General features: G+C 32.5%; 1 protein-coding gene across 1 annotated transcript; it reads right to left on the bottom strand.

The window, feature by feature from the left end:
- Positions 1 to 2,457: 2,457 nt before the first annotated feature.
- Positions 2,458 to 14,184, bottom strand: LOC117690846 (uncharacterized). Its single transcript, XM_034475585.2, has 4 exons — positions 13,661 to 14,184; positions 4,894 to 5,341; positions 4,494 to 4,709; positions 2,458 to 4,114 (listed from the first exon to the last, which is right to left on the bottom strand). Exons 2-4 carry the CDS (start codon positions 5,338 to 5,340, stop codon positions 3,794 to 3,796), a joined length of 984 nt encoding a protein of 327 aa, XP_034331476.2. The 5' UTR covers position 5,341; positions 13,661 to 14,184; the 3' UTR covers positions 2,458 to 3,793.
- Positions 14,185 to 14,738: the final 554 nt, after the last annotated feature.

A 14,738-nucleotide genomic window follows, 5' to 3' on the forward strand; every position in this document is an offset into this window, starting at 1 on the left:
AAAGTTAAACATAGTAAATATATAGAGAAATTGTTTAAAAATCTTCTTAAGAACAACAATGCTACAATTAGTGAGATTACTATGCAAATGAACTTAAATAGTGTAGATTCTTAATTGTTGAAGCAGTGACACCAAGATCAATACTGGTACCCCAATAGGCATTCAAATTTCAAAATTTAAATTTTTATTTATATAGAACTTGTTAAAAATAAAATTTGTTGGATTATTAGGCAAGCATTCTAAGAATGGGTACTTTTAGATTCTTAATTGTTAAAACCGTGACCCTCAGACCAATACTGGGTCCCCAAGATGAGTTCAAAGTTCAGCATAGAAAAATATAGGAAAATTGTTTGAAAATCTTCTTCTCAAAAAATACTATGCTATGTTCAGTTACTGTATTAAACTTGGTCACAGTGGGTTCTTTCATGTTCATCTGAAAGGCACCTAGGTACCGGTTAATTGCAGGTAGACACCTCTTGTATATTCCTGGTAGCTCTTGGACCAACATTATCTTTTACATGTAAACACAATGGCTTCTGAGTGAGTGAGTGAGTGAGTGACTGGTGCAATTTGATATTTACCTGGCATGACACTTACATCTCCTTGTTTATTGGGGATAGACAACCCTTGTGAATTTGGAATAGCTCCAATGGACTGTTTGTCTTGATTACACAAGGAATTGAAAGCCAAAAACAGTACTTAGTTTTGAACAAAGCATGCCTTATTAATTTTTGCAGAATTTTTAAATAAGTAGTGTTTAACATTAACATTTAACATTGAAAGACACAAACCGTAGTTACGCACCTGTGGTCAGCTCAGCATGTCAGCTACTGTGTAACATTAACTGTAGATTTAATACTTTTTATGTAGCACGAAATTAAAGAATGTTCATACGAAATGAAAATTAATGAAGCTGCATTATTATAACCACATAAATGAATAGATACAGTAATTATCTGCCAATGTTTTTTTAAATTTTAACATTTTTAACCGAAATTTTCATTGGGCCGAGGTGTCTTTTACATGGGCCGAGGTGTCAATAGATTTGGGCCGACCCGTCTTGGCCGAGGTGTCAACCTTCCTGGGCCGAGGTGTCATTAGGCCGAGACGTCTGTATCCCTGGAGAATCCGTACAGCCAAATAATTCATCAACACTCTAATTCAAACACAATAGTTTTAGCCCTTTTTCATAAAGATAAAACTTAAATCTATGTGAGGCCTATATGATGCTCCATAATTTATAGATCGAGCCATTAACATGTAAGCCATTGATACTAATTAATATCTCTGTCTCTGTCTCTCTCTGTCTGTCTCTCTAACTCTCTTTCTCATAACACAAATCAATCCTTTTTTCTAAAATTTAGATAGATACTATATATATAAGAAAAAAAGTTACAAGGATAAATAATAATCAAAGTACTGAAAGTACTGAAAAGCGCTAACCTAGCTTGGTTCTAAGAAAATTTACTGTGTGCAAGCGTAGGCGGAAATGAGCCTTATTGAAATTTTGGTTTATGTTTAATGAATATCAATTTAAAGTATCGAAGACCAGATTTCTTTAAATATATGTTACTTTTTGAAGATGATGTGAATTAAAGCTTGTATATGGATACTTGCCTGAAACATGGTACATAAAAGCCTTTGATTTTATAAAACTTAATTTCTCATGTGGTTCTTGTGTTCGACGTTTTGAATGTTTTTTGGGGTCTAATGCTTGCACTTTATATTGTTGTTATACGTTTGCACAATTGCATATTTTTTGCTTTTTTGATATACTTACAGTTCATCATCATAATTCACTTCATATTATATTAGATTATTACCAGTTTGAGCGACATTTTTTTTAGGTGTGTTATACCACCTTTAATAACACTATTCTGTTTTGTTTTGTTATACAGCTATTGGCGCCATTGAAGGTTATTTTGCAGCAAAGCTTAATAACTAGTGTCAACAATAAAAAAATAGTTCTTAAAACCGTATAAAAATTACCAAAGGTGTGGTAGAAATTTGCAAATACATCTCACAATAAATGACTCAAAATGAGGAAAGATAACGTTTATTTGCAGATGTTTCAAATTAGACCTTGTACAAATTATTTTGAAGTAATATTTTAACTAATCAAAATTGTTTGAACAATGAGTTATTTTTACAACATATACATGTGGTAAAACTTCAATTTGTTAAAAATGGAGAAAAGTAATTTTTATGTTATTTGGAAAACAGATATGGAATTAATGACAATTCTAATAGAATATATCTCTTCACAAGATGATTTTTCATCAGTCAGTGACAAGAAGAACTGTCTTGGTAAATTATGTAAGAAAAAGTGAGATTTTGGCAGCAATGGAAGAGGGGAAATTATAAATGTTACATTATGAAACTGAGAAGTAGTGTCCAATAATTATATATTAAAGTTAAAGTAAACAGAAGTTAGCATGTTTATGTGCATGGCATTTACAAGCTGAGTTTTATCATTCCTCTTTAAACAATAACTTGTACAGTTTCTATGTTGTGCATAATTTTTACACATTTGGAAATGCAACAAAAGACATATTGAAAGTATACAAAAAGTGTTCTTGCAAGTAAAATACCTAACACTACTGTATAATTTAAATGCTAAACATTGAAAAATGATTAAAATAGACTTGGACATAACCCTGTCATGCATTTTTTTTTATCATAGTGTACAACAAAATGAGTTTTAGGCTTTTTGTTATTGGCATATTGAAAGTAAAATTGGAATTTTTCTGATATATATCAGACTGGTAAGTTTTTTTCTTCATAACCAAATAATAATAAAAAATAATGATAATATCAATGGAAAATGAGAAGTGAATGACAAAATTCAATCTACATAAATGTATACAAAACCTATATTTACAGGTGTGTACAGTTCAACAAAATATTGGTACAAAGAATACACGTATTATCAACTCAACAATACTTAGAAGTTTAGCCATTATCTATAGTAGTTGACAATTAATAACAAATCATTCAAATCTCAAGTTACATTTAGAAACATCACAAAGACAATTAATGACATGCAAGATTGTCTGGTTGTTAACATGAAGAGTAAACTAAACAGAAGCTTCCCTGTTTAAAGTATATTAATTTTAGAAATATCTATGATACATGTTTATTAAAGGAAGTAGTTTAAAGCTCTGTACTACAAGTAAGTGTGAAGACTAAATACTACTTAAGAAAATGTACTATTACTAGTAAACGCACACACAGTCAGTTAACATATTTTTAAAAAACTACACATGAAAGGTACAGGTTCAAAATATGTTTTCTTTCAATTTTCAGCCATGCAGATGCAAAGTTATAACAGAGTCTGTAGCTAAGAAATGATAATTTTGGATTTTTGTGAATGATAAGGTGACATATTTATTATTTTTTACAGTTGTTATAGGAAATAACAATTAATTTTTCAGTTTCTTCCAAAATATTACCTGAATCTGTCAGAATTTCATAAAATATCAGTTGATCAAAAAATTTTGAAACCAAATAAAAAATAGAAAGGTAGTCTGCTACAAACATCTGTCTTATTTAAAATACATGTACAAAAAAACATAAGAAAAATTTGTTGTTTTTTGATACAAATAACATCCCAAAAATAAGCACTAGTTGCGTAAAACACATTCAAACACATATGAGTATATCCTTTGACTCATGAAAGTGTAACTATTATTTACAGTTGTATTCTAATTTCTCAAAAAAAAAAAACTCCCAGAATCTAGAAAGAGTGACTATATATGTACTTGCAAGTGCATGTTATTTACAAAGGCAATGTTCATTCCATTTTCTCAAATTGTGGATGTGGAATCTGCTGTGCTGGTAAAATTCCAAGTTGCAGATTAAGAATTCTTGATCCCATCATGACAGCTTGAAGTTTGAATGGAATTCTGTTGATAAGGACGTTTTCTAACTCCTCTTCTGTCAGAAGGCAGGCTTCGTCAATATGGCTTAATGCATTTTGCATCATGTCTTTTTCAATAACAATGTCTCTATATTGTTCTTTGTTGTCTTCTTTGAGGCAGACTTCCCAGGAAGTTTCTGTTAAACTAAGGGCTTGCACTGTTCCTGATACATTTGCCTCCAAGGGCTGTATTTCCTAAAAGAGGTAGTACAGAATACAGAAAAAAGATACAGAACATGTTTGTAAAAAACTGTACATAAAACAACTTATATGCTGCGCCAGTAGTAATACATAGCATGTGCCACATAAAAAAATAGTGCTTTTAAAATAACGTTATTTTAAAGTGTACAAATTAGAAATAAAATAATAAGGAACCATTCTTTGAATATAAGGAGGTGATAATTTTGGCCAGAGCGTGGTCAAATTTATCATAGACCTTCGCGCTTTATTGGATTTGACCATTACCAGATCAAAATTATTACCTCATACTACTCGACAAAGAATGATTCCTTATTATTTAAAAATTATAGTGATTAGTGAAAATTATATCAAAGATATTTTTCAAAATCTGTACCTGTATCGTGGTGTTCCTAGTCGTATTGAGGGCTTTCGTTCCTTGCCACTCATTCAGGAGACAGTGTGTGATTTGCAGGGTGTCCCCAATGTTTATCGCTAGTTCAGCAAGTTCTCGCCATAAAGTAATCTCGATGGTAGAACTGTTCTCTTCAATTGTAATGGTCCTTATAGTTGTTTCTGATCCACTTACTCTTACAGTTCTTGTAGCCTCATTCTAAAGAGAAGAATTGCAAAATTTTACACACATATATATATATATATATATATATTTAAACAAGTTTATATTTACTTTTGTTATTAAATCTTAGTACATGTACAAGCAAACTTCTAATTTTAAATAAAGAGGAGTATTGATAAAAAGATTGTACATCTACTACGGGAAGCAAAGCAATTATCACCTTAATCACTTGACCTTTCACAGAGCAGATGCTTCTGAGGGGAGCAGTGTGCACTTCTGCAACTTTCTTTTCAGGAGAAGGTGGTAAGATTAACTGGACAGCACTTGTCCTGATTTCATCTGGAATTTCTAGGCTAGGTTTACCCATGATGGAGGTTTTGGACGACATTGTTATCTTCCCTCCTTTCAGGATGAAGTTTCGAACAAGGAAAGTTTTCCCTTCAACAATTTTGCTGTGTTTGGTTTTGTCAGAAAGTGTGGCCAACATGGAAGCAGATTTGTCTGCAACACTGAAGTTTAGTAGTTCCCCCTGTTGTCCGTTACTATCGAGAAACTTTGCTGTGTGACCTTTCTTAACTACCACCACGGTTACTCCATCTGAGTAAGGAACTGGCTTAGAGGTCCCACTGTGACAGTTTTTAAGCTCTGACAGGCTTTTCTGAGCCATTCTGAAAGTAAAAAGCATAAATTTTCATAAAACAGTGCATTGAAATTTGACAACAAGTATAGGGATAGAACATGAAAATTAAAATTGCTTAGTTGTTCTTATATAAGTAACTGAATGTTTGTTTATCATTGAAATTTATCCTATTGAAGAGAATCAAACAATTTATTAAATATTGATGGCAAGGGTTATTCAAATTTTATTTCCCTGCTATAGTTTTCTATATGAGTGATGCGATGAATCAATTTAGTTGTTGACTTAGTTGACTAACACTAATGATGGTCGGATATACACAAGTATTACATTTGACTTGCAGAAGATTTTTATAAAAATGGTAAGTAAGCAACAATTGGTTTGTGGTCAGAGTAATAGGATTCTAATGTAGCAGATGAAATTTGATCATTGGACATCATGTTTGTATAAAGGTGGTCTAAACAAGTACCATAATCTGTTGTTGCATTTTGAACAAGCTGGCGAATATTTTTTAAATCCATAAATTTACTTAGAGTATTTTGATTATTGAAGTCCACATTTGTGTCTCCCATTATTATAATAGGTTTGTCCATTTCCAGAATGCCAAGCAATTGATTAAGGATATTGCAGAGTTTGCACAAACTGGTTCCTTGTGGAGAACAATAGAGGAATACAATCTGATGCATTTTTCCATTGTGAGTGACACACACGAGTACAGAATCAACATTTTCACACAAGAATAACCTTTTAATGTCCATAACTCCCAGCTTTGTATATACAACAATACCCTTGTAAGACCTTCCACAATTTACACCAACATCATCATCAAATCTGTACATATGAAAGCCAGGAATGTTGTAGTCATCATTTTTATCAGATTGTTTCAGTCTGCTTTCAGAAATTGCAATGATGTCACTTGCATGCATGTTGCTTTCATGAGCTAAGTCTCTAATGTGCAAATGAAGAGATCTTGTATTATGGTACACAATTTTAAGATCACTGGTAATGTCTTTCAAAATTGGCACACATGAATGCATATGGGTTTCAGTTCTTAATCTTTCCATTTCTTGCATGACATGTTTAGACACAGCAATCTTCTTTTCACTTAATTCCAAGATGAAGACATCATTTAATTTTTTTATGCGACTTAGTCCAACATAATGCATATGTTCAATTTTTCGACTTCCAAAGTGCAGGACTGCTTTGTTCATTGTTGATCCTTGCGATTTATGAATAGTTTTAGCACACGCAAGGCGAAGTGGAAACTGCCTTCGAATTACGAAAATATTTCGATGCTGACCTACATTGAAATTTCTAGTTATTTCCAGAATTGGAGTCCATGTCTTACTACAATCTGAAGTATACAAATGTGCGTATTTTGATCGAGCTTTTGCTCCAATTAGCAAAGTTTCAAATTCAACCCAGATTATACTACAACGAGTAGAGTTTTTTACTCTAAAATCCAGTTTTTTTACTATACAAGAAGTACCATTTGTAAGACCATCTTCAACATCAATATTTATACAAATTTCTGCTGGCAGGTCTTCAACTATCAATAATCTACTAACCAGTCCCATTGTCTTTGAAGGATCATCTGGTACTTTGTTCAAGATTATTTTCCTTGTTTCTTCTTTTACATCACCATCAACAGCATCTATAGCGGCAATTTCACATTTCTTTCTATCATCTGCTTTCTCAAAAGCTTCCATGTTGTGCAAATCAACTAAAGCATTAACAGTAAATAAATGTTGCAAAGATGAAACATTAGAATTTACTGTTTCAGGTGCAGTCAATCTCTGTTTTAGTTTAGCGATATCAATTTCTGTGTGCATGCCTTCTCTTAATCTATTTAACAACTCAGCAAATTGGCCATCTTCCTTCTGTCGCATGATTTCTGTCAACTCAAACATTCTGAAGTAGTCTTGCCAAAGATTTGTTGCTAGAGGCCCATATCCATCTTGCAATTGTTTGAATATCCAGTTATCAAATACAGGTTTCAACTGGAACAGATCTCCTATAGCAATAATGCTCACACCTCCAAAGATTTGTTCAGTGGCAAAAATTTCCTGAAGTCTCAAGTTAATGAAGTTGAACATTTTGTTTCCAACCATTGATATTTCATCGATGAATATAACTTTTAAAGATCGAAATTTCACACGAAAAGTATCAAGCTGCTGAACATCCAATGGTTTGAATTTTAAGCTTTGATTAGCAGGAATACAAAATAAAGAATGAATTGTATGGCCACCAATGTTGTGTGCAGCTTTTCCTGTTGGGGCACATAACACTGCTTTAATTTCATCAGGGTTGTCTGACAAAGACTTCACATAGAACCTTGTAATTGCTTGGTACAAAGCTGTGGTCAGAACACTTTTACCAACACCTGCTCCACCAGTAAGGAAGTAATAAAATGGCAAATCACTATTCTTAATTTTGCTCAAGACATGATAGAAAAATATCCTTTGTTTTTCATTCAGATTCCTTGTTAGTTGTGTATATTCACTATGATTTATACAGTTAATCAGTGTCTCACTGCTTATTTGCTTTCTTGTAATACCAAGGTCAATGCCTAGATCATATTCATGTCCCATATCCTTTGGGTTAAAACAACCATGATAAAGACCTTGATTTTCTACCTGTGCATTTGTGTCTATTTCTTCAGCATGTTGAACTTCAGGTGCAACGACATAATTTTCATAACTCTGTTCATTACTGTTATTTTCCACCAAGTCTGTTATTCCATTATCCATTTCAAACTTTTTTTTGTTGGTATTGATTACAGAAATGCATTCATTATATTTTGCCTCATATGAATCAGAATTACCCAGCAGATCTTTCTTTTCCTTCTTCCATGGATAAAACAACATCAGCTGTTCTCTATAATAATTTTCAGGATCTTGTTCTTTATTATACCTGACATACCGAATAATTTTAGGCTTTTTCCTTTTTTTCAAAATGGTTCCATTTCTCATTGGTATTTCTTCATCAAACACTTGGCATTCATTGTTGCATTCCTCTAATGAAATCTCATCCTCATTTGTTTCAAAATGCTCATCTTCTGGTAAAAACTCAAGATTTTCTTTCGTTGGTTCATCAAATTTCTTAGGATATACAACATCATATCCTGACACAAAGTCAGCCAAACAGCAATTTTGTAGCACTCTTGGTCGACGCTGGTACCTTTGTAGAGCATTATCAGACTGAATATCAGTTGAGTTTTCTGGCATGTCAGACAAAACATCATAGGGCTTTAAGAGAAATGTGCGTGTTTCACAAGGTGAAGTATTGATGAACACAAAAGATCTAGAACATGAGCGTAATGACAATTGCAAAATCAAATATACTGCCTCCTGTGCACTTATTTCAACATGAGAAAGGAATTTATTTCCAATATGCCTCACCTGTTGCTGCAAATTTTTGTTTCCTTGCCGGGCTTCATTGCATGCTTCATACATAAGATTTGACATTCCTCTTTGGGACTTCGATATGTAATTAACTACATAAGCACCACATGCATAACCATCAGTAATGAACTGGACATGAATATTCGCTTCCCAACATCGAAGAATGAGTTCATTGTATGCATTTACCCTTATTTCTGACACATTTCTTTTCAGGAATATCATTAGGTGTTTTCAGGGAAGATCTTATTGCTGTAATATAGATTTCTTCACTCAAATTCAATGTTTTGAAGAAATCAGAAAATGTCATTTCTACACCTGATTTTAATTCATTCAAGAATGAACAAATTTTATCATATTCTTTTGCAATATCTGGAAATTTTTCCTTCTCAAATTCTTGGAATGGTTCCAATAACTGGGTACTGGACATGGGAGGCAAAGGAAAGTTGAAACGACAAATATTTTGGCTTCTTTTTCTACAAGTTCTGGCATGTCTGTGAGTTTGATAGTTAATGAGTTCTGGTATGTCATCATTTTTTTGACAAGTAGAATGTTTTTGTACAAAGTCAGCAATTTCTTCATTGCTGTTTTCACCATACTTTGGAGCACCTTCAATCCAAACAAGCATATGAATATGGGGCGATCCTCTTTGTTGGAATTCTACACGGTAAAAGAAGTCCTGTACATTTCCAAGTGGAGCCAAAGGTGACTTCAACACATCCGAAATAAACACCTGTACTCTATGATCAAAGTATCTTGTACAGGTAACAGGATCACCTTGTATCAACTCACATTTTTCTGTCCATGTTAGGTTTTTAATATCATCATCAGTATACTCTACATTTTTAACCAATTTGCCGAGAATTTTCAGCAAGTCAGACCACTTAGTCTCAGCAGCTGATAATGAGCAAAACCAAGTAGGTATGCCAAGCTGTCTCATCATGGCAAACAGGTCTTTTTTTGCATTTTCCCAATAAGCTGGTGAACCACGCAGTTTCCTCAAAACCCTGAATCCTTCATTAAGTCTTACAATATTATCAAATTCCCCAGGGTTGAGTACATTTCCAACAGTTACCTTTCTTCCTTCAGTTTGACACTTTCTCATTGCTAGAGAGACTTTATCCTGAATTTGCTTTACCTGAATTTTTTTAAGTTTGAAAAAAATATTTGGAATTGAACTTGCTGCACGTCTATCTAAGCTGCGCAATTCCCATTTGCAAATTGAGCTGTAATGAACAGGAGTTTCACGATCTTTATTTTCAGGGCGCATTTGACCACAATAAATTGTAGGAAATGACAAAATTTCTGCATTCTTGTCCTGGTACAATCCAAGAGGAGTCTGTCCCTCACCAGGTGAAAATGACATTGTTTTACATAATGATCTGACATCAAGTGGATGCAATAACGTATCAGTATTTCCAGTTAGTCGACTTTCAAAGTTGGGATCCTCTGTCCATTCATCAGAGCTGGAATCATCTGTTGAACAATCATCAACATGATCTTTCATGTTATTATTTGATGAATCTTGTTCAACATTTGAACAGTCATCATTATCATCAGTTTGCAATCCTAACCAGTTCTGTTGCTCTGAATCTATGTTCCATTGTTCATTGATAGAAATTCCTTGTTTTTGAAACAAAACACTATTCTGTAACAGCCAATGTAGAGCTTTAATACATTTATTGGGTCGAATTGCCTCTTGCAATACACAGTGTTTAAAACTCTGCTTTCTTTTTAGCTTTACTTGTACAGTTTCAGAGTCAGATAAGGTTCTTGGTAATGTTGTGACTGTTGTTGTAACATCTGATGGAACATTAACAACATTACCGCGTAAACTATTTTGACCTCCACGGGGTTTTTCAACAAGTTGCATAAAAGGAATTCTAGGGCTAATTAATCTCTCTTCTAACTCTGTAATCAACAACTCTGGAGGCTTAGGAGGAAAACCCATTCCATTTACAACAGCTAATGCTGGGACCTTGCATGCCTTGATACTATTGTAACAAGTATTGCAAACCCATTCAATATCATCAACACTTTTAAGTCCTGTCAAACATTTGTTTGCAAATAACGAATTGTGTAAATTACTTGCATTTCGAACACTTTCTTTGAACCAAGTTTGCGTACAACAAGAACACTGATATACTGGACCTCGTGCCACCTTTTTATGAAAACTTTCAATTTTTCTAGCAAATTTGTTGTCAGGACTAGACGTACTACAATTATAATGACTGTCATTATCATTTATTTGAGCAATGGGTGGACTAGTTCCATCCAGGTGTGTTAGAGAACTACCACTGATTTGCAAACATTGATATTTTGTTTCTGGTGTATTGGTAGTACTTTCATTACAAATTGTGTTTTCATTTCCCCTTTTTACAAGATTTCTATCTAAATCAATTGCTCCCCTTTTTCGCCTTTTACCATAATTAATGTCAAATAAACAAAGTTCATATTGCACTGCTTCTAAAGGAATTGTTGCACTTAAAGACACACACAGTTTTCTCAGGAAAACACAAATGTCTTCTAAAGAATAGAAAACTGATAGAACAGCAGTTCCATTTGGTAAACAGAGTCCATCCATTCCTCTACTATGAGAGTCAAACACATAAAATGCACCTGTTGTTTTGTAATACTTGATTGCTATAGCAGCAGAATGAAAAGTAAGAAGCAAGGAAACTTCTTGACGAGCTAATGATGAAACCAAATTTAAGCTTGATTCTAATGATAATCCTACTCCATCTATGCCTCCTTCCCTACACATAGTTCCTACATATGACTTTTTTCCATAAACTGTGAAACAAAAGCTTTGAAACAGAATAAATTTAGGTATATCTGAAAAATGCAAAAGATCATGACTTTCTCCTTCACTGCGAAGTTTCTGATATAAAGTGTCCCCAGTTATCAAAACAAAATTCATATCTTGTGTGTCAAAATCATCAATTTTTTTCAGAAAAGATTTCATTAGAAATGATATGCAGTTTGTCACACACTGCCTTCCCCTTGAAAAATTGGAAAAACATTCATCACCTTGACAAAAATCTGCAAACAACACTTTTCTTTGATTTAAATTTGACAATTCCGCACTAGCCATTATACAAATCTTTTAAAAAACTTAGTATGCACAATTGACTCAAAACTTTGTTTGTAATGTATGCTCACTCAGCATAAAGAATTGAAGTAACAGAATGAACAAGTTTTTTAAAATATACATGTACATGTACTAGTTCACATAAAAGTCTGTCTTTTTTTATCCTTTCTTATTTATAATCAATAACACTGATAAATAATTAGAATAACTCAGTTTTAACAAATGCTGCACTTTTGCATGTCATTTTCAAGAAATTGTCTGTTTTAATTCATACAATATAATTAAGAATTTTAAAAGTTCCTTTTACTCTAAATAATAAAGGAAATTGCTCGATATGCTTTTATATGACAACATTTTTAAGTGATTAAAAGGATATGTATTTGAACGATACAGAAAATAAAAACTCAAATATTTTTCAAATTATCATCACAATGGTCAAGGATTTTTTTGGGGAGGGGGCGAAAGCTCTTGTTTGATCACCTACATTTTTTAAAACAATCTTTTTCCTTGTAATAACATACGCACTCTTCTTTTTCTTATTTCATGAACTAAAAAAAATTCAAATTGGAATGTTTATCTAATGTATCTTGAAAATTTTTTGTCTCATATATATATTTAAATCAGAAGATTAATACTTTCTTACTATCCTGCAATTTTCGCACTCAATATTCAATTTTTTTTCTATCAATAATATTGTAATTAACCAATTTTGATGTTTGTCTTCTGGGAATTTTGTTTCATACAGTTTTTTTTATTGTTGTTATTGCACAAGTTGGTTAACAAATTTTGTTTAGGATTTTTTTTTGTACATGTATTTTTTTCTCTCAATATTGTCACTTTTTCCCTCAGAATAACTTCTTCTGTGCTTAAAACTGAAATGATTTCACATTAAATTTCAAATTTTTATGCAGCTTTATATTTTTCAATATTTTATTAACTACATTAAATCTGATAAAGTTGCTTCTCAGGTTCTCTGTTTTGATTGAGCACGATTCTCATTTCTTTATATTCACAATCTTTCAGTTGCTTTTCAAATTTTATCTCTCATATTCATAAAACTCTCATAATATCTCAGATGTCTCAATTTATGTTCTTAAAATGTCTTTTGTACAATGTTCTTCAATTAGATCTCATTTTTCTCACATATTCTCAATGGGTTTTTGATTGCTCTTATGGTACTGTCTCATTAGATTTCTCAAAGATCTCTTTGTATCAATGTGTTAAATTGTCATATAAACTCAGATAATTTGCTCTTCAAATTTCTGCATTCAATACTAGTACTGTGGTTCAATTGTGTGCTCTAAATTATTCATTTACTTAAATGTTATTCTGACGTACAAATATATAATCTGCTACGCTAATATATAACAGTTTTTACAAACTTGTAAAATTACAAATTTCTGATTCAAATACGGATAGTAGAATAAATTAGCCTGCATACATTCTACATTTACAATATTATCTCAGTCAAAGAAAACCATCGAAAAGAAATAAACAAACTTTCAATATTATCTCAGTCAATGGAAAAACAATATTAAAACATGTCGCCTTTTTACGATTATAGTACAGTATAGTCAATGAAACATGGTAAACAAGTAAACAATCATATGCGTAGGCTATCTAAATAACCGGAGGGGGTCATCCGATTGTTTCCTTGTTAGAATATAAACTATTTAGCAACTACGTATAACAGGATGATAAAGTAAATTGATAAAATTTATCCCTACAGAAATATTTTTCAGTCAAGTACGTAAGCGATCAATCTCGAACTGTAAGATTTCATGCCATTTATCACTGTTTATGTGTTAATTTTATATAGTACACAGTCTAACATGGAGTACTCAACCATAAAATTTACCTTGATGTTGGTTTGGTCACGCCTTTTATCGCCTTTTCTTGATCTTGATAGGCTGTATCCACAATCAATTCTCCGATCTCGATAAGCTCTGTTTACAAAACAAACCCACGCTATATTTTGGCGCCGGGCTGTTCGATGTATTCATTCGCAGTAATGTAACAAAACTACGAATTCGCAAAAAGATATGTTAAAATCACAAATTATAGCTTTTGAACAGTAATTTATCACAGATTTTGACATTTTCTTGCAAAGAATCGATTTTATTTTTTCTATATTTTAGCTTCTGAATACGCACTATATTTTTTCATCACTGCGTAGCATCCCGTGCTGATGTACGTAAGCCCCGCAAACCAATCGTATCTACTCGGCCATTTCCGTCACCCAGATAACTGGTTCCCTATACCTCTTACCAGTTTAAATGATGTATATTTCTGCTCATAGAGGGCAGTTATTCCTTGCACCGGAAATAGAAGTCTAACGACAATAAAGCGCTGAGCTATGCTTAGCGCTTTAAAAAGTACTGTAAATATCAGCCTAGAGGTATTGATGTACCTAAAAGTTAATGATGTGCATAAAAAAGGAAAAGAGAATGCAAATTAAGACTTGTTGTAAAAAAAGAAGGTTGGTGTGAATATAAAGGTTTTATACCTCTTGTTTGGGTTAATCAAATTCAATGTATATCTATCTCTCTTTAAGAGGAGAAAGAACAACCGTGTACAAACTGAAATTTTGTATTAATTGGTCTTCTAACCATTCAATATGCTACTTAAATGAATTATTGTAAGTTTATAATGTCTTGTATCAAACTAAACAGTCAGAATTAGTATTCTGATTATACTCCTTGTATATTAACCCCAAAATGCAAAAATTGAGATTTGAAAAAAAAATGTTTTGAAAAATGCATAGCTGAGTTTAGAGGCATCTATGCCTGGGTTTAATTAAGGAGACTGGATGGTCAACCAAATTAACTATCAGGTCTACAATTCTTTAAAATAATTTTTTAAGCTATTATATAAACCATTATAGCTTCTTCAAGCTATATAGCTAAATCAAGAGATCGTACTGGACCTGATCAACC

The sequence above is a fragment of the Magallana gigas genome, chromosome 1, assembly GCF_963853765.1.
Source record: "Magallana gigas chromosome 1, xbMagGiga1.1, whole genome shotgun sequence".
Taxonomy (NCBI): Eukaryota; Metazoa; Mollusca; class Bivalvia; order Ostreida; family Ostreidae; genus Magallana; species Magallana gigas.

Coding starts and splice junctions, on each gene's coding strand:
- LOC117690846 (XM_034475585.2), bottom strand. CDS start 5,340: ATGGCTCAGAAAAGCCTGTCAGAGCTTAAAAACTGTCACAGTGGGACC. Junction 4,710..4,893: donor TGAAAGGTCAAGTGATTAAG/GTGATAATTGCT, acceptor TCTTCTCTTTAG/AATGAGGCTACAAGAACTGT. Junction 4,115..4,493: donor CTAGGAACACCACGATACAG/GTACAGATTTTG, acceptor TACCTCTTTTAG/GAAATACAGCCCTTGGAGGC.